Here is a 23,915-nt window from a genome sequence, read left to right as displayed (position 1 = left end):
ATTTGTGGTGACAATTTAAAATTAGATGACTTTATTCAAAACAATCACTCACCAAGTATATATTACTTCTAATTGAAAAAATGCTTATATTTTCTTGAGATACTGTATATTTCTGTTCAAATAAGTAAAGTCTGATTTTAGAGAAAAGGGACTCATATTTGAATATTAAGAAAGTATTTTAATATTAAGAGTAGTAAAAATTAAGTTATTTTTACTTTTAAATTTTTTAAATTGAATTTTTAAATCTATAATTTGTTTTTAGATTAAAGAGTCCATATCTTTAAAAAAAAATTCATGGACCTAGAAGGTATTGTGCTAAGTGAAATAAGTCAGAGAGACAAATACTATATGATTTCACTTATATGTGGAATCTAAAAACCAAAATAAACAAAACAGAAACAGATTAATAGATACAGAGAACAAACCGATGGTTGCCAGGTGGTAAGTGTCTTGTGGGGAATGGGTGAAAAAGATGAAGGGATTAATAAATTCAGATTGGTAGTTACAAAAGCCATGGGGGTGTAAAGTACAGCATAGGGAGTATAGTCAATAATCTTGTAATAATTATGTAGGTGCCAGGTGGGTACTTGAATTATTGTGGGGGATCACTTCATAAATTATGTAATAGTCCATGCTATATATCTGAAACTAATATAAAATAATACTGAATGTCAACTGTAATTGAAAAAATTTTTTAAACATTTTATAAAATTTTTTCACACGAGTTTTTTAAATGTCATATATTTTAAGACATGTGTTCCAAAGAAGCTTCTGTTTTAGTAAACCTAATTTACTGATAAGGTAACTCACCTTTCTCTAGTCTGATGGGTATTATTTTCTTGGTTTCTCTGTTCTAGGGATGTCTCAATGCTGTTTGCTTTCATTAGTTTGCTTATTATGCTTCCCACTTGGTGGATTGTATCTACCTGGCTGGTGTGGGGAGTGATTCTATTTGTTTATCTGATCATAAGAGCTTTGAGATTATGGAGGACAGCCAAACTACAAATAACCCTAAAAAGGTACAGTGTCCGTTTGGAAGATACAGCAACAAATAGCCGAGCTTTTACTAATCTTGTGAGAAAAGCTTTACGTCTCATTCAAGAAACTGAAGTCATTTCCAGAGGATTTACACTGTGAGTTCATTTTTTGTCTTATTTTTAAATAATTCTTTTTTACTACATAGTTAAATTAGAATATTTATTACCTATTTTCATTTCTGTGGTACATTTATAGAAAAAAGTGGATTTCTCTTTAGCACTTGTTAAAGTCTATTAACTGCTCAGTGAAAGAATAAATATCTGCTAGATTTAATATGTAGTATGATTCTGCTTATTTACTGTGAGAAACCAAAGTGCTTTGAGAATCATAATTATTTCTATGTGTTACCATGTAATTATATGAGGTAATGTAGAAAGAGAGCCTGCCATTGAATCCAGCATGCAGTTACCCAATACATGCTTGTTTCCTTTACTCCTTGTCAGATGCTCTCTTTCCTCAGTTTAATTGATAGATGTATATAACATGAGTTCATTTTGAAAACTCTTGCCATGTATTAATAATATTGTTTAGGTGAATGTCAGCACATAGTATGACATGGATGCTCTCAAAATATGCAAATAATGATGTTTCACATTCCCATGGTGCTCTGTATTAGTACTGAAATTAATTATCCACCAGTCTAGCTACAAGTGTATTAGGCTGCAGGTTATACAGGCTACTTATTCTATTGTTAAAGGGAAATTTATACGTATTGAACACCAGTTGTGTTCCATGTACTAGGCTAAGCAATTTTGCATACAACTAAAGACATACAATTATTAGTGGTAGAGCAAATGTTCAGGTCTATACCACCTGGCTCTGAAGTTTGTTTCCAGTAGAGTAGGTTGGCTGCTAAATACTAACAAAGATTCCTTTTTACTGTAGTATATTTAATATTATATAACATACAAGCTTTGCAATCTATAGGTGAGAGAAAGTAAGTATATGGTGAGGATAATTTTTGCTCTTAATTGTAGTTATATCTGGAAAATCATGAGGAGGAGCAGAACCTTTAGTAGTCATCACATCTTTTACTGAGCTCTTCTCTATATTAGTACTGAAATAATCTTCACATAAAAGCTGTATCTTGAAAGACCATGAAACAGGGAAGTGGAAGAATGTCTAGTAGTCATCTCCTTCTTCACTGTTGTGTTCTGAAACAGTATTTTAAACAATCTTGAGACATAAAAGAGATTTTATTACCAATCTTTCTGTTCAGGTCAAAATGGAACAGTCCTTGGTATCTGTTAATTTTTGTCTTTCCGTCCTTCACTTCTTTTTGATAGAGCATAGCAGATACTAAGTTGTTTGACTGTGAGGTTTTAAAAGTTAAAAATCAACTAAGAATAAGAGCTGCTTTTCATTCTTGACTTGCACAGCACTTCATTGAGAGGACTGACTGGTTTAAGCAAAGAGCTATGTGTTAAGCAAAGAGCTATATAATGCCTAGGCATGTATAGAGGATTCACTGCCTTTTGTTATTGTCCACCTTTTACCCATATGTATTGAATAGGCATGAAGAGCTAAAGTGGGCCAGTTAGACAAGATTTACCTCCAGATTATGACTTCTGTCTATCCCGATGCAGACAGGCAGAAGAAATGGAGGGGGAACATGTACTTCACTTGTCTTCATCTAACTGAATAATTGATTGATTAAAAAATTGTGAGCAATAATAGATCTTGAATCATAATATTTTTAGTTTTTAAAACCGATTTAGTTAATAAAATGGAGTACAAACAATAGTGCCATATGTTGAAAAAAATTAGTACTGTTTTGTTCTGCCTCAATTTGTCCTCTGTAGCAAATAATTTTACCCTTCTTTGCTTCATTCTTTCATTGTAAAATAAGCCTATCAGTCATTGTCCTGTTTTTTTAAAATAGATTTTTAATGCCTGAATATATTTTAGTTTGGTTTAACATTTGTAAAGTTTTGAGTTAGATGTCTTGTTTTACAAATTTGTGGATATAGTGTAAGAAATTTATAAATTCCAATATTTTGTTTTGCTATTGGGAGAGGTTACTGGTTAGATGGGAAAAATATTCTCCAATAACTGTGTAACATATAATTATTTATAGTTTCACTTATAAAAGCATAATGTATTATATGTCATTGTTGCAAATAGGTATTCCCCATTTATTGTTTGGAAAGTGCTATGAAATGTGCTTCCTCTTGAACAGTTTTGAGAGTAGCTATGCTACTACCCAGTAACCCTTACTTTGCCTTTCTACTTGCATTCCCCTGTTGGCCACTGGTCCTGTTATGTTTCTGCGTCCCCTACTTCATTTTGAGTAGGTAAGTGCCAGTGGCAGCAGGTGGGTAAGTCATTTTACCCTACTTTTATGAATGTACAGAAAGCATTTTTGTATAGTATTTGATTATTCTGTACAAGTGGCCCAAAATATGATTGCTGAACATATGTGAATGCATATTAAGAATGTGAAAGTGTTTATAAGACTTTCATACTGTAAATAAAGGTTTTGAAAACTAAATGTAAAGTAATACCACTTTAGGATATTTTAGCAGGTAGAGTGTCTATATAAAAAAGTTGTCATTTTTACATAAATAGTCTTACATTTCTGCTATATTTCAACTATAATTCTTTGTTTCCCCATATTAGAGGAAGCCTTTATACTTTGAGATTTTAATTTTTCATTTGTCTTTCTCTGGTGGCTACATATGTATCAGGGAAGTGACTATTTATGAGACCTGAGTGGGATTACTTATAATCATTTTCTAATGAAAATCATGGAAAAGGAATTTTTTTTTCTAAACTTAATAAAATTATGGATTTAGGAAACAAAAACTTTAGGACACCTGTACAGTTGTATCACATTTTACTTTTCAAGTTTGCTTGACAGGGTCAGTGCTGCTTGCCCATTTAATAAAGCTGGACAACATCCCAGTCAGCATCTCATCGGCCTTCGGAAAGCTGTCTACAGAACTGTAAGAGCCAACTTTCAAGCAGCAAGGATAGCTACCCTATATATGTTGAAAAAATATCCTTTTTTGTCTAAAAGTAAGAAAAAGAAAAGTTTCCAGATTCTTGAATATAGATATTATAGTTGCATCCTGTAAAAGTTATATGTAAACTGAGATTGCCTATTTTGAAGCTAATTTCCATCATCACTTCTATTTTAAAACTGGAAATGCATTCCAGGGGGAATGACAATAACAGACAGGAAGATAGTTCTTCTGTTGTCATGTGGCTCATTTTTAACCAGGAAAATACTGGAAGTCCCTCCCTTCACTGGTCCAAAGAATTAAGTCTGGCTTTGCTGGATCTAACATTTTTAAAATTACTGAACATGGCCAATTTGTGTCATGCCATGGAAATAAACTGGCAACAGGAAATCCTTCCCCTTTCAAAAAACAGAGGCTCTAGAGTCAGATAGGCTACATTTAAATGTTGGGTGTATCAGTTGCTGCCTAGGTGACCATAAGCAAGTTTCTTAACTCTGTGTTCTTTGCTTTATTTATTTTTAAAATGGCAATACTAACAATCTTTTTGACTTTTTGTTGAAATCAAATGAGTTAGTACATATAAAGAGCTTAGATAGTGTCTGGCTCTCAAAGAATACAAGGCAATGAGTCAGTCACTTAAATTTACTAAATCAAAAAATTAGTTGCTAGTCAGGAAATAAAAGTATATAAGATCTTTATCTTAGTTAAGATTCATAAAGCATGAGTAAATGGAATATAAAAACTACTTTACACCTTTTATATGCTGGATATTCTAGCACTGTGTATACATATACATATATTCACTGTACTATACTACCTCTTTGGAAGGTGAAAGAAAGCATTTCCATTTTAGTCAAGAACTTACCCATTTAGTTTCCCCACTGCCTAAATACCTGCCTATTATGGGGTAGGAGAACAGAGTAAAAACTTGTACTATTTACTTAATTTTAAAGACTTCTGAGTGTAGTCAATAGGTAAGTCAGTATTTATAATATAGTGTAAGTGCCCAGTGAGCCTTCCAACATAGTAGGACAATGAACTGGGCCTGTGGGGTCAGAGAAGGCTTTTAGTGAAGTGGCACCTGAGCTGACCCTCAAGGAATTAGTAGGAGTTGGCCTGAAGAGGGTAAGTGTGCATTCTAAGTAGAAGGAAGCAAAAACATGGAAATAGAAACTATGACCGTATGGCATGTGAACTGCAAGTAGGTATTCATTTAGCGAATATTTATTGAGTAAGAGCTCAGTGCTCACCACTATGCTAGTCATTAATATACAGTGGTCAACATAATAAACATAGTTCCTGCTTCGGGAGATTATTTAGTGATAGGCAGGGGAGCAAGAAGGGGTAGCCTAACAAAGCTCCCAAACTGTGTAAGTTGTCTGCGCCAGTCATTTATCTAGACACAGGGGACCTACCAGTGAACAAGACAGACATGATCCCTGTTCTCATGGAACTTGCCTTCTAGTGGATGAGATAATAAAAAGTAAACCGAGGATTTTAAGATATTTGCTATCAGGAAATAAAACAGCTCAGGGGAATAAGATAGTGATTGGTGGGTTGATGCTTTTGGTAAGATGGTGGGGCAGGCCTCTCTGAGGAGCTGACATTTGAACAGATTGAATGAGGAGAAAGGTCGTGTTCCAGTTAGATGGACGAGCGAGGATAAAGACCTTGTGGCCGGAGCAAAGGTGGCATGCCTGGAGCGCAGGAAGAAGCCCGCCACGACTGGAGCTCAGTGAGCTGGGAGCGGGGTGAGATGACGTAGGCAGGGCCAGACCAAATCTCCACACAAGAAACCCTACGAAATTAAAATGAAACAGAATCCACTACTATTTCTTTGAAAAGACAAATAAGATACCTTAAATCCTTGCATGCCTGATCAAAGTAAAAAGAGTGGAAATATATAAGATTAATAATAAGAATAGACATACTCGTACATACAAAAGAAATTTAAATAATTTTAAGGGGATAATATGTGCAAGTTTGTGGCTGCAACTTTGAAAATGTAGGGGGAAATGAATCATTTCTTATCAAAAGACAAATCTCTAAAACTGACCTAGGAAGAATTGAAAAACTGAAGAGGTTAGACATGTGATTTAAAAAAATAATATTCCCTTTAAATACGAAAACAGTTATATGTAAACAAGGGAAAATATGCAGCTATAAAACATGATAAAGTTCTTTATGCATTACTGTGGAATGATCTCCAAAATATATTGTTAAATGAAAAAAGCAAAGTGCAGAGAGCAGTGTTTATACTACCTTTCCATTTGTATATAGAAGGGATTGTGTATATGTGCATGTGAGGAGATAAATGTGTCTGCATGTGTATACTTACATACACATTTCCACATACACACACATATTAGGATTTGCTTTTATGTATGTATGTATGTATGTATGTATAAATCTTGAAGGAAACACAAGATACTGGCAACAGGGATTGCCTTTGTCTTTGGGTAGGCAAACTAGGTGACTGAAGGATAGGAGCAGAAAGCAGTAGTGGGAAGCAAAACAGAACAGTAGCCTGTGTCAAACGACCTAGATAGAGCAGGTGTAGTGTGTCTTACGTCAGCATTTGAGGCAATGGTCAGCTAGTGATGTCCTACAGCATGCAGCCTGGGAGGAAAGCAAAGTGTTTCCTGTAGGGTCGTGAGTGCCTGAGCCCTGGTACAGTAAAGTGCACAATACAATACAGTTTCAAAAGATGTCAAAAATAACTAAAATTAGCCCTTTAGCATTTGTGAAGAACTGAAATTTTAGAACTTTAGACGTAGAAGTATTTTATTCACAAGGATTCTGTAAAATATCTGAGGTATATTAATATATTGGATTTTTAGTTTCTTTTCAAATGATGTAAATCTCCTCCAGTCAAAGTTCAAAACAGAATAGGAAAGGTAATGTTGGGCAGTCTTAATGTACCATTTATGCTTTAATGAAAAGCCTTTGTTGATTGCCTTAACCTAATTTAACCTACCCCCTGAACTCCGAGAGTGACAATGTAACCAACTACATCTGTGTGGTGCCTTTTAAGGAGCTGGGACTTGGACTTAGTGAAGAGCAGATTTCAGAAGAGGAAGCACACAACCTTACAGATGGCTTCAGCCTGCCTGCATTGAAGGTAACCCATTGGAGGAAAGGAGGGAAGGGCTGAGGGAAAGATAGGTGCTCTTGGATTGTTCCTGTGCTTTCTGAACACAAACCGTGCGCCTGTTGTCTTTTATTGTTTCTGAATACTATTACTATAATAGCCTTACCAGTGTTTGTGAAGCTGCCTGTAAAAGCTGAGCATATTATAAAGGTTGGGCAAGAAGATCTTTATAGTTTGATATCAAAATACTTAAAATTCTTAATGTATGCATTTCCTAAAGTTTGGAGATAAGTGACTTTAATAGGAAACCAATGTGAGTGATTTTATTTACTAGCCATTTATTTCAACAAACATGAGCAAAGAACTTAGAAGATCTACATAGTCCCTTTGGAAAATGTCCAAAATTCTTGTTTTAGAATTAGATATTAAAAGCCACATTAAAGGATATATTTGGCCCTGGTTGGTGTGGCTCAGTTGGAGTGTCCTGTAAACTGAAAGGTCGTGAGTTTAATGACCAGTCAGGTACATGCCTAGGTTACAGGTTTGGTCTCCAGTTGGGACAGGTATGAGAGGTAACCAATCAATGGTCTCTCTCGCACTGATGTCTCTCTCCCTCTCTCTCCCTCCCTTCCCCTCTATCTAAAATCAATGAGGATTAAAAAAGAAAAAAAGAGAGATTTACTTTCACAGTGTATCAAGAGTCCAAACTACTACTGCTCACCTCTTACCACTAACCACTGTGGTACAAGCTCCCATTAACCCCTCCTGAATTACTACAGCAACCTCCTAACTGGTCTCCACTTCTCTCACGTCCCTGTCTTCTCTCAACATAGCCTCCAGAATGAGCTATTAAAACATAATTCAGATCATAAAACTGCTGCTCCAAACCCTTCCATTGCTCCCCATTTCCCTTAGAGTAAAAACCAGAGTTACTTTAGTGACTTATTCACTTACCACTCTCCCCCTCAGCCACACTGACTTTGTTGTTCCTCAGATATGCCAAGTACACTCCTACTAAAAAAACTGTACAGTTGACCCTCCTGCTCCCACCCCATCCCTCTCTCCACCTCTGTCCCTCCCTCCTCTTTCCCCCATGTATGCACACATAAATACACACTTGCTCTTCCCCCCTGCTCTATTTTTCCCGACAACCCATCAGCCAAGAAACTGTCTTTTACTTGTTCCTATCCAATGTCCCCGTGCTGGAATATAAGCTCCATTAGGGCAGGGATTTTTTTTTCTCTTTTGTTCACTGCTTTATTGGCAGCACCTAGAATAGTTCCTGTTACATCGTAGGTGTTCAAAAATTCTTGCTGAATGAACAAATACAGGAATTTAGAAAGTCATTATAGTCATACATTTAATGGTTAAATAAGACTTACAAGGTAAGGTTGTTTATATTAAAAAATTCCTAGGTTTGTCTTTAGCAATTTGGAAATTTGGCCTTATTTTTTTAAAAAATAAATCAGTGGTAAATTAGGTTTGTATTAAATTATCTTAATATTCAGTTAATAAAACAGTCTGAAATGTCCACTGTTTTAGCTGTGAAAAATTGGACTCAAAATTGGTTCAGTCCTTTTTGTAGTATGCTTACTCTTTATTTGTACTAGATTGCTTCCTGGTGTTTTTTTTGTTTGTTTGTTTTGGAGATTTGTCCTCCTTTTGAACAGGACTGTATCTGGAGAAATCCTTTACTGCCTGAATTCAGGGCGTATCTCTCAAGAATGGGTTTTATAGTTTCTCATGCCAGACATTCCTAGGTATGAACACTTTGGAACTGATTTTTATGTTATTTTTTGACTATTTCCTAGCCAAAATAATGGTATAATTTTGAACTCCAAACCCTGGATCCATCAATAACTTGTTTCTTTGGACTTAATACAGGTTTATTATTCCTACTGTCTTTTCTCCTTTGTGTAAAATTTTTAAATCATCAACATTTACTTCTAATAGGTGTGTCTCGTTTTCTCAACACTTCCCCTCTTGGTTAGAGCTGTAGTAAATTATATACTGGTGTGTCCTGCTGTATTAGGGTCATAAGTTCCCAGGTGTCATGTGTCAGGACTACATAATTTGATATAAAATTCTTATCTAATTTTAGAGTTAATTCAGGCTTAGCTATATTCAATTACTTAGGATAAAGTGGAAAATTTAAACCAGAAGTTAAATTTGTAGTTTGTTTTGAATGTTGGCAAATATTTTTTATTGGTCTAGTTCTTTTTTTCTTTTAGGTTTTGTTCCAACTCTGGGTGGCACAGAGTTCAGAGTTCTTCAGACGGTTAGCCCTATTACTTTCTACAACTAATGCACCTCCTGGACCCTTACTTACTTCAGCACTTTTGCCTCATCGTATTTTATCTGATGTGACTCAGGGTCTACCTCATGCTCATTCTGCCTGCTTGGAAGAGCTTAAGCGCAGCTATGAGTTCTATCGGTACTTTGAAACTCAGCACCAAGCAGTACCCCAGCGTTTATCCAAAACTCAGCAGAAGTCAAGAGAACTGAATAATGTTCACACAGCAGTACGCAGCTTGCAGCTCCATCTGAAAGCATTACTGAATGAGTAAGTTTAGAAGCTATATAAGGAAATGTCCCCATGATTAGCAAGCTTCATTCCTATGCCCTTGTGGTTGTTGGCTTGTGTCCTAGCTAGAAAGAAGAAGCAAAATTGAGACATGCAGCATGAAGGATGGTTTATAGCTACAAATATAGCAAAGAAACGTGATATGTAAGTACTATAATTTGGGGGAGTCATTTATAGTTTAAAAGTCATTGTTATATATAGTTGAAGAATAGTACATTGCTGTTTTTCTAAATAAATTCAGGAGATTTGAACATTTTCCTGTAGCATAGGACAAAGTTTTTGGACCTGATTGGATAGTAAAATGTAGGGACCATATTTGTTGATCTTTTATTTTGTATGGTTTTGCCAGTACTCTGTCTTGGTAAAATGTAGGGTGCAATCATTTTGGTGAAATTTTTTCTGTACCAGAGGCTTGTAGTATAGGACTGGATCGGATGAATGGTTGGGTTCGTGTTGTGTTGGTAACCAGGAAGGTCATAGGAATTTAATGAATTGATAGGATTTATATGATTGCAGTTTATGTACTTGATGCTAGATACCACAGAAGAAGTGGAAGGGAGAGGGTAACAATCAGTTTTGTAAGATAAAATGGGTCAAAAGGGCTTGAAGTCTCAGTAAAATCAAATGGCTAGTTTATAAGAGTAAAGGAGGATGTGGTACACAAAGATGAGAAATTAAGGTCATAAAGACATTTTGAGAACATAAGCTTTTACCCTTCAGTTCAAGTCTGGCATTAGGTATACAAGGCTGACGTAAAGGTTGGGGCATAGGGAAAACTTAAGAAACTATGAGGCAGGGACGTTCCAGTGGTCTGTAGCTGCCTTCTAAGAAAGCGCGCGAGTGCCTCGGGGAATATGGGAGGTCAGGCAGTCTCAACATGAGTGGGTGGCAAAGGCAGCCTATCATCAGAGGAGAACCAGATTTCAGTGGAAAGGTTTATTGGGTAAAGCCAGAGTCTCTAAAGAATTAATTTTTGGCGGTAGAGCCAGAAATATATGCAGGGCATAATGGAATACAGTGTGAGAGAAGATGGCTCAGGGAAGCGCCACACGGGGGAGACGGGAACAGGAAAGGGAGGGGCTTTGTGGCTTTGGAAGAGATTGTGGGATTATGATAGGAAGTATGTTTCCTGTGTAAAAATGAAATATTCTACATTACCTTTCAAAATATTTTAACTGGAGAGTATACCAGTAATTAACTATCATATCTGATTTGTTCTTGTTCTGCAGCATTGCTACAACACAACTTTTAAAAGTGTTATCTAAAAATTGTTTTGTTTCACTCCTTCGCTATTGTCTCCTTTGCTTTTCCCACTCTCATTTTCCTATATAAAGGCATTAACCCTTTAACTGTTCTTCCTTCCTCTAGAGTACCCACTAGTAGATTGTCTCTGAGGCATATATTTGCTTTCTCACTTAACCAAAAATCTTCACTGGTTTCAGAGTATAGCAGCTTAGATTGAACTCTGTATAAAATACTCTGCAGAAAGGGTTTGCCATAACTGACTACAGTCTGCTTTTTTTATCTTTATTTCTCACTCCGTTTCCTTCAATTCAGCCAGACCGTATAAGTTGCCTTTCCTTTTATTCCATCCGGAGTGACCTTCCTCATCTATTGTACATGTCAAATTTTATCCATCCTTCAGTACTACCTCCAAAGTACCTCTTCCTTAGCCATTCCCTCTCAGTACCCATTGCTGGTAGCAAATTCCCCCTCTTCTGAATTCTTACAACACTGTCTTTTTATCTCTGTGGTATTACACTTTTGTGTCTGGAATCAACCCAGCCTTACGGTGTACCAGCTGTATGACTCTGAGCCAGTTTCTTCAACTCTCTGGACCTCATACCTCATCAGTAAAATAGAAATAAAATGCTGGTCATAACTTTTTATGATATTGTATTATATTTACATATATGTGTAATTTCTGTGGTTCAGTTATAATTTTTGTCTAAGTAGAAGATGGGTTTAACTTGTCCTTTCAGTTCATGCCTAGTGTGTATGCAAGCACTATTTGTTGAATAAATACGATACTGTTTATAAGCTTTTTTAAAAATGTGGTAAAATACACATAACAAAATTTATCATTTAACCATTTTTAAGTGTACAGTTCAGTGGCATTTAGTATACGCACATTATTGTACAACTATCACCACCTTCTATCTCTAGAACATTTTTCATCTTATAAGCTTATTTCTTAATTAAGCCTTGAAAATTATAAGTTTTCCATTTTATATTTTAGAAATGGTGAAACTGTTTTTCTTTATTACTCAGGGTAATAATTCTTGAAGATGAACTTGAAAAGCTTGTTTGTACTAAGGAAACACAAGAACTAGTGTCAGAAACTTATCAAATTCTGGAACAGAAATTAAAATTGATAGAGCCCCATGTTCAAGCAAGCAACAATTGCTGGGAAGAGGCCATTTCTCAAGTGGACAAACTGCTACGAAGAAGTACAGATAAAAAAGGTACCTATGAGAGACTTCTTGTGCAGATTCTACTCCAGTAGGATTTCGTTAGGTGTATTTTTTGTCACCATGATTAAACTGACTTGACAAAACTTAGTTTACTGAAAAAGTGGAACTTATATGTACAAATTGACACTGGATATAAAGTCTTCGCTCTTATTAATAAAAAAAATTAATATGATTTGAAAGTTCCCTGAATCATCTACCGAGTTTTTAAAAAACTTAAATGAAGGGATAGATATTATTCATTATTAGAACTTCCAGAATCTCTTTTCCAGTTAGGGCAATAATGAGTTTGATATTCACAAGCCAGACATTGAGTCTTGCTTTTAAGATAAAGTACTTTTGTTATTCAGAAGTCATATACAAATGCTATAATAGGCAGCACTGCGTTTTTGTTTTTAGGGATCTAAACTGTATTAAGTGCCACTTAATAGTAACACGGGAGTGCCTTGTACTGCTAAGTAAAAAGACAACCTTGAAATTCTTCACAAACCTGCTTTCATACAACCCAAATATTATACTTTGACTGATTTCACTGTGTTTGACATACTATTTTTTAACTTGTGCTATAAACCAGTGTCATATTTATCCCTTAGACTTTTATGATGAAGTTAAGATTTATGTACAAAAATTGTATTTTGCGAAACATAATTAATGTTTTATCATTCTGTTACTCATTGTTTTGTTTATAGCTAAATCTGTAATACTTTGTTTAATGTCTTAAACACACTGAACAAGTCCTTAGATAGTAAATGTATTAACTTTTTTCAAAGGAAATGTTAACATACTAATTACTGATAGATTACCAATAGATTTCCTTTCTATCTGAAATGTAAATAGTGAATAATTTTTCCTCCAAAGGATAAATTTGCTGAGGATTTTTAATAGGTGCAAATATTTATGCATTTAAACTTTTGAAATGACCCAAGTCTATAGCTTTTGACTACCTTTTCTATAATAGAAACACCATTGGTGTTAAAAGATACATCCCACTTCCCCTCCTTGGCATACTCTGAGATGCTGAATCTTAGTCACTCACTTAAACATGATTATTAAAACCATCTCCAGATCATTGGGCAGGTGATAAGCTATTTCTTAATTATGCTCTGTGTATGTCACTTTTGTTCATACATGATAATCATATGAATTAAAATAGAAGTAATTTACAAATGTTTCTCACTAACATGCTCATAGTGGCCATAGCTGCACAACTTTAAATAAAATATTTGAATTTTTAAGATGCAGGTGCTTTAGTTAGCTGTATCTTTTTTTTTTTTTTTTTTTTTAATCCTCACCTAAAGACATGCTTATTGATTTTAGAGAGAGAGAGAGAGAGAGAAACATCAATCAGTTGCCTCCTATAAGTGTCCTAACAGGGGATCAAACCCACATCCTACTGGTGTATGGGGACAACACTCCAACTGAGCCACCCAGCGAGGGCAAGCTGTATCTTTTTTTTTTTAAGTTATCTCAAAATTACAGGAACATCGCAATGGTTCCAAGTACCTTCATCCAGATTCCCTAGTTCACATTGGCCTTATTTATGTATCTGTATGTGAATTCCTTTGGTGATATTATTCTGAACCATTTCAGAGTAAGATGTAGACATGAAACCTCATTACCTGTAAATACTTATGTGTATATATTTTTTAAAATATGGACATTCTCCTACATACCCACAATAACCATCAAGATCCGAAAATTAACATGGATGCAATATTGCTATCTAGTCTACCAACCCCATTCTAATTTCATTGATTGATCCAATAATATTTTTTAATGTCCAGATCACACATGGCATTTAGTTTTCATGATCTTTATTCTCCTTTAGCCTTTCTTCTCTTTCATGATCATTATTTTGTGAAGAAAATACTTTGAGATTAGGTAAATATCCTTTACTCATCAAAATTTTTCCCACTATTAAGCATACACTTACCAAATGACTCAGTAGTAGTATTGCTAGATATTTACCCAAGAGACACAAAAACTTAATATTCACACAAAAACCTATACACAAATGTTCATAGTGCCTTTATTCATAATCACTAAAAACTAAAAGAAGCTCGTGCCCTTCCACTGGTGAATAGATAAATTGTTACATCATCTATAAAATGGAATACTACTCAGCAATAAAGAAATGAACCAATAGATCAATAAGGCGGAGGAATCTCTAATGCACTATGCTAATCAAAAGAAGTCAGGCTTAGGGGGAAAAGGAAGGGAAGGGGAAAGTCAAGGAACATATAGCAAGGACTCATGGACAAAACCAAAGGGGAAGAGCTGAGGGAGGGAGGGAGGGGGCAAGGGAAAGTGGTGGGGGGTAGGCAGAGACAAATGTATTTGAAAAAATAAATTAATTAATTTTTTTTAAAAAAGTCAGGCTTAAATCACCACATACTATTATATGACTCCATTTATATGAGTCTGAAAATAATAAAATTTAATAGGAATAGAAAATATATCAATGGTTACTAAGAGGTGGATATGAAGGGACGAATATGGTATAAAGAGCAGCATAAATAAATGATTTGAGGTGATGGAACTGTTGGACATTTTGGTTGTTTGCTAGATATTCACTCATTTCTGTGTTGCCTGTTTCTTTTTAAGGCAAACCTGATATAGCATGTGAAAACCCACGCTGTACTGTGGTACCTTTGATGCAGCCTGCTCTATACATTGCAGACAAAGATCCAATCCCTGAGGAGCAGGTAAGGCTGAAAATTGCTTTTTCCCCCTAAAGAAGAGTTTCATGTACAAAGCTTACCTACCTCTGTTAAGTGACATGGTTAATTGTTGAATAAGTGTTGAGTTTATGTTTCTAATGAGCCTTAAAATCACAATTAATGTATTAAATTTGTATCAAATCGTTAGTTCTTAGTGCCTTGAATTTTTATCCATTGAATCTACCAGTAAATTTTCTTGTTATTCATACCTAATTGTCCACTTCTTAGACACTTAAAAGTGATTAAACACACTAAAAAACTTTTCCTTAAGTCATATAGTCCATTTAATATTCTTAATTGCAAAGGGAGACCAACCTTACTTAGTTTAACAAACAAAGTTTTTAAAAATCATTAGATACCTGACAGAATATTTCAGAGGGCCAGATAACCAGGCTTGGACCAGCCTTGGGTAAAAAGCTAAAATCACTGAAAAGAACTGTTCCAGTAGCAACATCACTGCTAAGCCACTGAGTGTAGACATTACCACTTGCTCCATCAATGCTACTTTCAGAACCTCTGCCTCTGGAAATTTGATCTGCTCCCATTCTTACCAGAGTGGATTCCTCAAGATGCCTACTTCTTTTATAACAAACTACTGCATCAGATCTGATCCAGGTACATCTTATTAGAGCTCAGCAAGATTTTGATGAGCTCTTATTGTGGTTAAGGTCATTTGCCTGAACCATAACTGCAAGGGGGGCTGGGTAAGCAGGGATCCTACCATCTGTCTTAGTGATGTGGAGAACCACAGATGAGGTGTTTCCCAATCCTAGGAGTAGTGTTCAGACTTACTGGAAAGTCAGAAAGCACCACAAATGTCTACCACAAGATCACGAACATACCGGGCCACCTCCCCAAACCACCAGGCCTGGTCATTTTGATTGGTTTTGACAGAGCTATTCACTGTGATCTTGATAAGATCTGTAGACTGGTGTCAGCATAGAAAAATGATTGAAATCATTTAAACTTTCTCATTTACAACCCTTTTTAGTATCACTTAAGTTTTTTTAAGTTTTCCTTGTACCCATGTTTGCTTTGTTTGCCCAACTGTGCTTTAATGACCTGTGCCAAGAGTACTCCTTTTTTAATTTTGGAGATTAAATAAATGAATACTACTAGGAGACTTTCTGTTTGAAGTAAAGTACTTTTTCTTTTATTCATTTTCAGGAATTAGAAGCTTATGTAGATGATATTGATATGGACAGTGATTTCAGAAAGGATGATTTTTATTATTTGTCTCAAGAAGATAGAGAGAGACAGAAGCGTGAACATGAAGAATCCAAGAGGGTACTCCAAGAATTAAAATCTGTGCTGGGATTCAAAGCGTCAGAGGCAGAAAGGCAGAAGTGGAAGCAACTCCTGTTTAGTGATCATGGTAAGCATTGGCTTCAGAGTAAAAGGTGTTTCAACTTAGAGGATTCCTTTTTCTTTAACTGTGAATCTTAGTTATAGAATTCTTACAGCGTGATGGAAAAAAATACAATAAAGATTAAATCAAAAAATAAAATAACATCTGGGAAAAAAAGAATTCTTATGACTATAATTTAAGGAATCCATCAGTAAGTATAGTACTTCTAGACACAAAATCAATTTAATCAGTTACAGAGTGGGTATAAAATGAAATTGGGAATATGAAATCACACTCTTCATCAGTTATTTGATTTTTTGACTAAATTTGTTTTGCAGTGGGCAGTGAGTTAAATAAATTAGAGTGTTTTCCAATTTCACTAATGAGATTCTAAACTCTGTTCTCTTTATGTTGATATTATAACTACCTCAGTGAAACACAAAATAAATAATTGTGTTCACTGTTGGAACAAATAAATTAAGACCTAGGCCACTTAGCTACATCATTAAGATCACTCAATGATTTGAGCACCTGAGTAGATGGGAGGAGAGGAGGTGGGTCTGTACACACTGTCTCCATACTTGGATTTAGACACAGTTAGATAACTGGTAATACCTTAGATTAGCCTTCATCTCCTTTATGTTTCCCACTGTTCTGTAGTTGAACTACTTCAACTAAAGTAGTTCAGGTGGAGAAGGGAATCAGAGGAAGCTTAGTAACTCACAATATTAAACTAGCTAATTCCTAGATGAAGAATTAATTCCTATAGATTTCTAAGAAGGTAGAGTGGGACTTCAATTTTAGAGTATGTAGAGCCTCAAAGTCAATTGCCTTCTTTTCCCTTTCTCTTTTTCATTTGAAAAACTTCTGGAAAGTTCCTCAGGGTTCTCTTTTCTTCTCTTAGGAGCCCTACCATTCTCATTCTCCCTTGTCCAAATGTACACTTCTTGATTTTATCCTTCCTCTTTCTTCCCATTGGCCTCTTTTATAGCCCAGGTCCTCGTTAGATTAAGCTCATGTATAATAGCCTTTTAGCTGACTTCCATTTTCAATACCTTTTTTTTCTAAGCTGCCCTTAGAGATAGCTTCTGAGCTTCTGAGGTAGCTTCTATCCAGATTTTTCTCAGACAACATATTGATAATGGCTCTCTATCTTAAAAACAGTGGTGCCCCTTTATTATTGTTTTAAATCTTAACTTCTTTTCCTGGTCTTCAGCCTTTTATTAAATGAGTCCTTCATATCCAATTTCCCAGTATTTCTAATATAGATATCTTCCTCTAGTTAGACTTATCTAATTAGACTATGGTTCCACAAATCTGCTGTTTTTATTCATGAAAAACATTCATGCTGATCCCTTTACCAAAAATTTATCTTCCCCAAGCTGCCCTGTCTACCAGTCTCCCCTGTGAATCCCCCTCTGATGGCCCTAGCTCTGCCACCTGTCCCACCACTACAGACCCTCACGCCAGAGGGGCGCTGTAGTGACAGGAAAGCAAGTCCTGAGCGGCAAAGTGTATAGAAGATTAGGATCTTCCTAGAAGCCACAGTAAAAATATTCCTGTAACCTCCTTGTTTACATATTGGGCCTACATAAATCAGAGGTTTAGAGTATTGTGTTTCAGGCGCTATTGTTTTCTATCCATTTCAGTATTTTTTTGTCTCTGTAATTACAGTCTCCTTAAATAAGGGCTTTATTATCCTCTACAGTATTCGTTCAGCAAACTATTTATTCAACAAGTAGTTCTTAATACACTGTTTATTGTTGTATATCCCTAGCACATAAATCAGGAGACAAAAATCCCTACTCTCCTGGAGGCTTAGTATGTTCTAGCAGAGCGTTAACACCCTTGTCAGTTGACCCATTACATGGGTTAGATCCCCCCACCCCATTTAATTAGTAACAATCAGGAATATCAATCAACTTCTAATATAAGTTGCATTTTTTTAAACCAGCAGATTTATAGATTAAAAGTGCACGTGAAGATTGAAAATAGCATTTTATATATAAACTTGTATCCTTTTTTTATTGTTTAGTATTTTCTTCATGTATCTTTAAAATTATCCTATTGACATTATGGACAAAGATAGAACACTGAGAGAAATGTGTTTCTCTTTCAGGTATGTGGTTTTGATAGTTTACATTTGAAAAGGCAATAATGCTGACATAGTTTGTGAAAATAAAAGCTGCTGATACCATAAAATGCTTTTCCCATGAAATTTTTCAGTACATCTTCCAGAGTTGTTTTCATCTCTGCCTACAGGGGTAAAGTCCGAATGGAATTAGAGAGGGAAATTCTACACTGGAACCTGCTGTGACCATTTTTTTTTTTTTTTCTGTTGTCGCTGCTTCTCTAGTGGAGTTACTGCAGCTTAGGGATCTGTTTCTTGAAAATGGACACTTTTTACAAAATTACTTTTAAATAAACGCCAGATCTTCAAGACGTACTTTTTTTTCTTCTGCCTTGCTTCATAATGTGTATATTGTATTGTACTAACCCCTCATACTGGGAGGAGAGACTGCCTAGCAAGCAACCCACTGCCTACTAACATCAAGAGGGGCTAAATAAAACTTCATTTTCCTTGAAAGGACAACTTCTGCCGTATGGATATATATTATATTTATGTATTATGCTTTGTACTGTAGTTGGTCTTGAATGAAGATTTTATTTCTTTATATATTTTTCTGTGACATTACAAAATGTGTAGCGGTTATGGCTTTACTTTCATCAGGGTTTTGTTAGGTGGTTGGCCAGTGAGTTGAATTGTATATTGCATTTTTTTTCATGCTGTTTTAACTTATAAATATATATGTATAGAAAATATGATTATTATCTGGATTATTTAAGCTTTTTATCTGACACATTTTCAGTGAAAACCATGCTGCTTATTCTCTAATGTAGTGGTCCTCAAATTTCAGTATGCATCAGAACAAAGTGGGAGGCTCGTAAAACATGGCTGGGAATCCCATGGAAATGGGACATTTTCCAGTTCAGTTGGTCTGGGGTGGGGCCTGAGAATTTTCATTTCTACCACATTCCTAGATGATGCCATTTGGCTTGGAGACCACACTTCAAGAACCACTGCTTTAATATTCTGAATGAGAGAATATATGAGGTGTTTTAATCTTCATCAAAGCCCCATCTCATTTTATTTCTTAGGCATTTTATTTCTTAAAATGTTCTCTGTATTTATAAATTTATATTGATTTTACTAGAAAGTTTTATTTAGCCTTTATTCTTTATAAGAAAAAAAACCTACTGGAAGTTTAAATTAAAGTTTATTATTGGGTCCTTAGTTATTATTTTTCTTTCTTTCTTTTTGCTTTTTTTCCCTCTTTAAAGCTGTGTTGAAATCCTTGTCTCCTGTAGACCCAGTGGAGCCCATAAGTAATTCAGAACCATCAATGGATTCAGATGTGGGGGAAGTTGGTAAAAATGATAATGAAGAAGGAAATAGTAAACCCTCCATAACTGACAAGGAAATATGTAGTAGGACTGAGCATTTATGTGAAAACCCTCTAGATGGTAAAAATAAAGACAATTCTACAAATGAAGGCTCCCTGCAAGGAGCTGAAGAAAGGATGTGTTACCAATGTGAAAGTGAGGATGACTCTGAGCAGGCACATGCTGGTGACCTGACCGATGCCCATCCAGTGCCCAGGGACTCATTCCAGCCCTCCATTAAGCAGCGGCTGGCGCGGCTACAGCTGTCACCGGATTTTAGCTTCACTGCTGGCCTCGCTGCCGAAGTGGCTGCTCGATCTCTCTCCTTTACCACTATGCAGGAACAGACTTTTGGTGATGAGGAGGAAGAACAACTAATACAAGAAAGTAAAAATGAGGTAGAAGAAAAGTAAGAACCAAGATTTACATGAAGGATTTTAAATTGTTCCTTTTATGAAAGTGTTTTTTAGCTTCAAGACTAGATACTCCGCTGGAAAGGGAAAATGAGTGTAAGTTTACTTTATATAAAGCTAAGATGTGAATTTACAGGAAGGACCCTGGTGTGAACAACTGATCTGAAAGTAGTAGTAACCTGTATGGCAGATCTTTTAGGAAAATGAGAGAAAGGTAAGGGCTCTTTTGAATAAACTGCTGTTTTATTCACAGCACAACTGATCGGCCTCAAAAATTCTTTAAGTACTTTTCATAACAAATGAATTTTACCATTTCTTGCCAGAATTTGCTGCCATAAAATGACTGGGATTATTCTGTTGCAAGAATATTAACATTTAGTATGAGTCCTTTATACAGTTTTCTCACAATTAATAACTGCAGCTATTATGTTAATAACAAGTTGTTTGTATTTTATTTTTGTTTCTACCAAGTCTTAAAGATACAGGTCCTGAATTTAAAAAAAAAAAAAAAGTGTTCATGCAACTGATGTGTATTGGGGTTTGGAACTAGAAAACAATTCTAAAAGTACTTGAGTTATGACATGTTTCTTGTGTTTCCCTGTTCATGTGTATTCAGTAGTTAATTTTAAGATTTCCTAATGATAAAGAAAAACAATGTACCATTTTAAGAAGCACCCTTTTAAATTTTTGTGTTTATCTTTTTCTGTTTTTGTTGCAACTAGAAAAGCTAATGTCAAAGTCCAAGGCCTCACCCCTAACTTTGCAGTAAGTTCTATCAGTTTGTCTAGAGATAATAGGTGTCCTTACCATAAACAGGCCACCAGGCTGATTTCTTACTTTAGGCTGTCCCCTCTCCACCTAAGATCCTGGAAATATCCTGTCACTTTCCTGGAAAGCATCCTTGTCTCTTAATACTTCATTTACAAACTACCTCTTAAAAGAGGTTGCTTTCCAAATTTTCCAGTCTCCTTTGTATTGTTTTGTTTTGTGTCATGATTACATTTTTCAAAGAGTAATATTTTCAGGAGGATATTGTTTTTTGAAACCCATAGCTTCCATGTACTGACATAGTTTATAGGTGTTATTTGGGAGAAATGTAGGGATAACTCAATTTATGCTGCTGCCCTACTAAAAAAAGTTAACATGATCAATATAGATCATCTTTAGAGTTAAGAAACACATTCGAACCTCCTACTACTTAGTGCTTCGACTGGGTAAATTTTCATAAATCACAGGGTTTGTTTTTTTTTTCAATAATCTAAGGAAATCTATTTTTTATGCTGAAGAAAAACTTGTTTCTTCTTTGTATGAACAGTAGAGATCCTTTGTACTATAAGTGATTCTGCCAGTTGCCAAAACTTCTGTGAGTTATCCATAAGTAAGCTCTTAGGAGTAATTCTTAAGAATGGGCCTAGTTTACAACTTAGAAATAATACCATTTAGAGTTTATTTTCTTTGTTTAAATTATTTAGTTTGCCAACTCCTTGGATTTGGAAGAAGTAATTAAGGAAAAACTTGGTAATCTTTCTTTTAATCTATAAAATTACACAGAAAGAATTAGAGCTTAATAATTTTTAATTTTTTTATTACACCATTTTGGAAAAAATGTCTTCATAATATTTTATCAACTTTAGTCAGTGCTCTCTAAAGTAATACTTTTTAATTTTGAAAGGTTTATTTTAATCAAGAATTTCTAATCTTCCAGTCTGATCTGTTTTATTCTCTAGTTGTTGCTTAGTTCAATGAAAATTCTACTTGCTGAAATCATTATATAATGATCTCGGAACTTGAATGTTTTTTTGGTGTGTGTAGTTTTCAAATTTTCTTGTACCTTTTAAAATATTTCCAAGGTAAAATATTATCTTTCCTGTGAAAATTCCTAATTTTCTTTTACAGTAGTCTATAAGTCAGTGTTCTGTTTTCCATGGGGGCGGGGGTGCTATATTAAAATAAATTGGAAGTCTTATTTTTAAAATGCAGATGTAAGGGCCATCCTCCCAATTATTCTTAGTCGGTCATTTTGGAATAAGACCTACATGATGTTATGCCCAGTAAAATCTAAGAACCTCTGTGTTGGACTTTAGGCTTCTTGCCATGAATACCTTAAGAAATAAAACAGGCCAATGTAATATTAGTAGGTATTCTTATTTGTTACTTTTCTAAAAATATTTCACTTTATCTTATCAGGCTTTTGACTAATTTTAATGGCTGCCATCCCGCATCCAAAAGGAACTCTCTGGGGAAAATATTTTCTGGACAAAATTTGTAATTGTTTGGAAAAATTGCTTTCCAAATTTTACAGTGGTATTTTGACAGGATAATTCTTGTTACGAGTAACATCCTGACAGCTTTTAATATGAACATTTCCATTGTTTGTTTTAAACCGAGTACTTAATGTAAAAATGCATGAAAAAAGCTGTTGAGGTCAGCCTTGAAGACAGAATTTTGTATCTATAGTTAGGAAAGTCATGGCAATAAGTGCCCTGGTGACAATTATATCTTAAATTCTCTTTTTTCAGCTCTCATTAAAACTACATATCTGGCCTGTCTAGTGCCAGACTCTTGCTGGTCTTTGAGTTGTGGTCTTCTGCTTATTTTCTCAAGTTGTCTCTATTTTCTGACTTAAGTCCTCATTAAATCTAATTGTACTTAACAGCATCTGAATATATTTCATTAGGAAATGATACATTGACTCATTTGGTTTACGAAGTTATCGGAGACAAGCAAGTCAAGAGGAACACACTTAAGGCAAATCAGTAAGGAAATTTAAGAATATTGGTTTAAGGGTTTAATGCAGAAGGGTAGGCCTGAGCTTAAATCACAGCTCCATCATTAAAAGCTATGGGTGCAGCTGACTTAATAACATTACGGGGAATTTTTCCAGCAAAACCCAAATCCTCTAGATTACTTAATGACGTTTGTGATTCCTGACTTCTCAGAAAGACTTAAAAATAAAACCTTTGAGACTAAAAAACAAGATCTTGTTACAAATGTTAGTAAAATAGGTCAAAAATTAAAAACTTGATCTTCTTAAAAAATAGTGATATTATGGTTCTCATAATAAAAGTGTTACCGCTTTTTTTTATTAAAGCATAGAGTCAAGTTCTGATACATTTCACAAAATTATAAATCAATAGACTGTTAGCCCAAAGGGATCCTAGAAGACATTTCACTCTGGTGACTTTTACTTATACACCATCAGTAATGTAAAATATGAAATATTTTGATAAATTATTAGAAATCATGTGGGAAGAAAAGTTCAATTGATTGGTTTAATCGTAGTATATAGTTTCTATACCTAAACAAAACAAGGAAACAAGAACTAAATACCGTAAGACTTTGGTGTAGCTCAGCCAGCTCATTATTTGAACTAAAGTAGGTATCATGCCATGAATGACAACCAGACAAAGCATAAAGGTTGATCTGTTCTCCCAGTTATATTTAAAAAGGCATACCTGTGCAATTTATTTTAGAAGATGAAGTGACAAATATTTTAGAGGAGAAACTATGGGGAAATGCCCTAGGTAGAGTAACAGTTGATTTATCTGTAATCATTAATGGATGACTAACTTGTATAAGTTAATTTTTCAGGTAACGGAGGCAAATCTATCTTATCAGTAAATATTTTTAACAGTATAGTAGGAAATTTTTAAAATGTACTTTCTACTTCACTTTTTCTAGAATATTTAGGATGTAATTTTACCTTTGTCATCTGTAAGAACCTCAGTTCCTATGATGGGGTGATAAGCAGAAATTCACCCTCAGGGGCTACTGAGATCTGTAATGCCCCTTTACCACGTGATTCCGCATTGCTCTGCTTTCTGAGTTATGTCTGTTTTTCAC

At 35.0% G+C, this 23,915-nt stretch overlaps 1 protein-coding gene across 8 annotated transcripts in view; it reads left to right on the top strand.

The window, feature by feature from the left end:
- VEZT (vezatin, adherens junctions transmembrane protein) overlaps positions 1 to 23,668 on the top strand; it is a 61,735-nt gene extending 38,067 nt beyond the window's left edge. For 4 of the 8 annotated variants that reach the window (XM_054574688.1, XM_054574685.1, XM_054574692.1 and 1 more), the window contains exons 5-12: positions 858 to 1,133; positions 3,887 to 4,036; positions 6,975 to 7,122; positions 9,324 to 9,655; positions 11,948 to 12,141; positions 14,752 to 14,852; positions 16,035 to 16,242; positions 19,558 to 23,668. In XM_054574688.1, the coding sequence (XP_054430663.1) occupies positions 858 to 1,133; positions 3,887 to 4,036; positions 6,975 to 7,122; positions 9,324 to 9,655; positions 11,948 to 12,141; positions 14,752 to 14,852; positions 16,035 to 16,242; positions 19,558 to 20,072 (1,924 nt within the window). In that variant the 3' untranslated portion in view covers positions 20,073 to 23,668. Of the gene's footprint in view, positions 1 to 857; positions 1,134 to 3,886; positions 4,037 to 6,974; positions 7,123 to 9,323; positions 9,656 to 11,947; positions 12,142 to 14,751; positions 14,853 to 16,034; positions 16,243 to 18,477; positions 18,741 to 19,557 lie in introns of those variants that run through there. The other 4 variants (XM_054574690.1, XM_054574686.1, XM_054574687.1 and 1 more) reach the window with 3 other exon arrangements.
- The last annotated feature ends 247 nt before the right edge of the window (positions 23,669 to 23,915 follow it).

This window comes from Pteronotus mesoamericanus, unplaced genomic scaffold (genome assembly GCF_021234165.1).
Source record: "Pteronotus mesoamericanus isolate MK-2021 breed Mesoamerican mustached bat unplaced genomic scaffold, CSHL_Meso_final contig_263, whole genome shotgun sequence".
Taxonomy (NCBI): Eukaryota; Metazoa; Chordata; class Mammalia; order Chiroptera; family Mormoopidae; genus Pteronotus; species Pteronotus mesoamericanus.
This window is presented reverse-complemented; position numbering and strand designations above follow the sequence as displayed.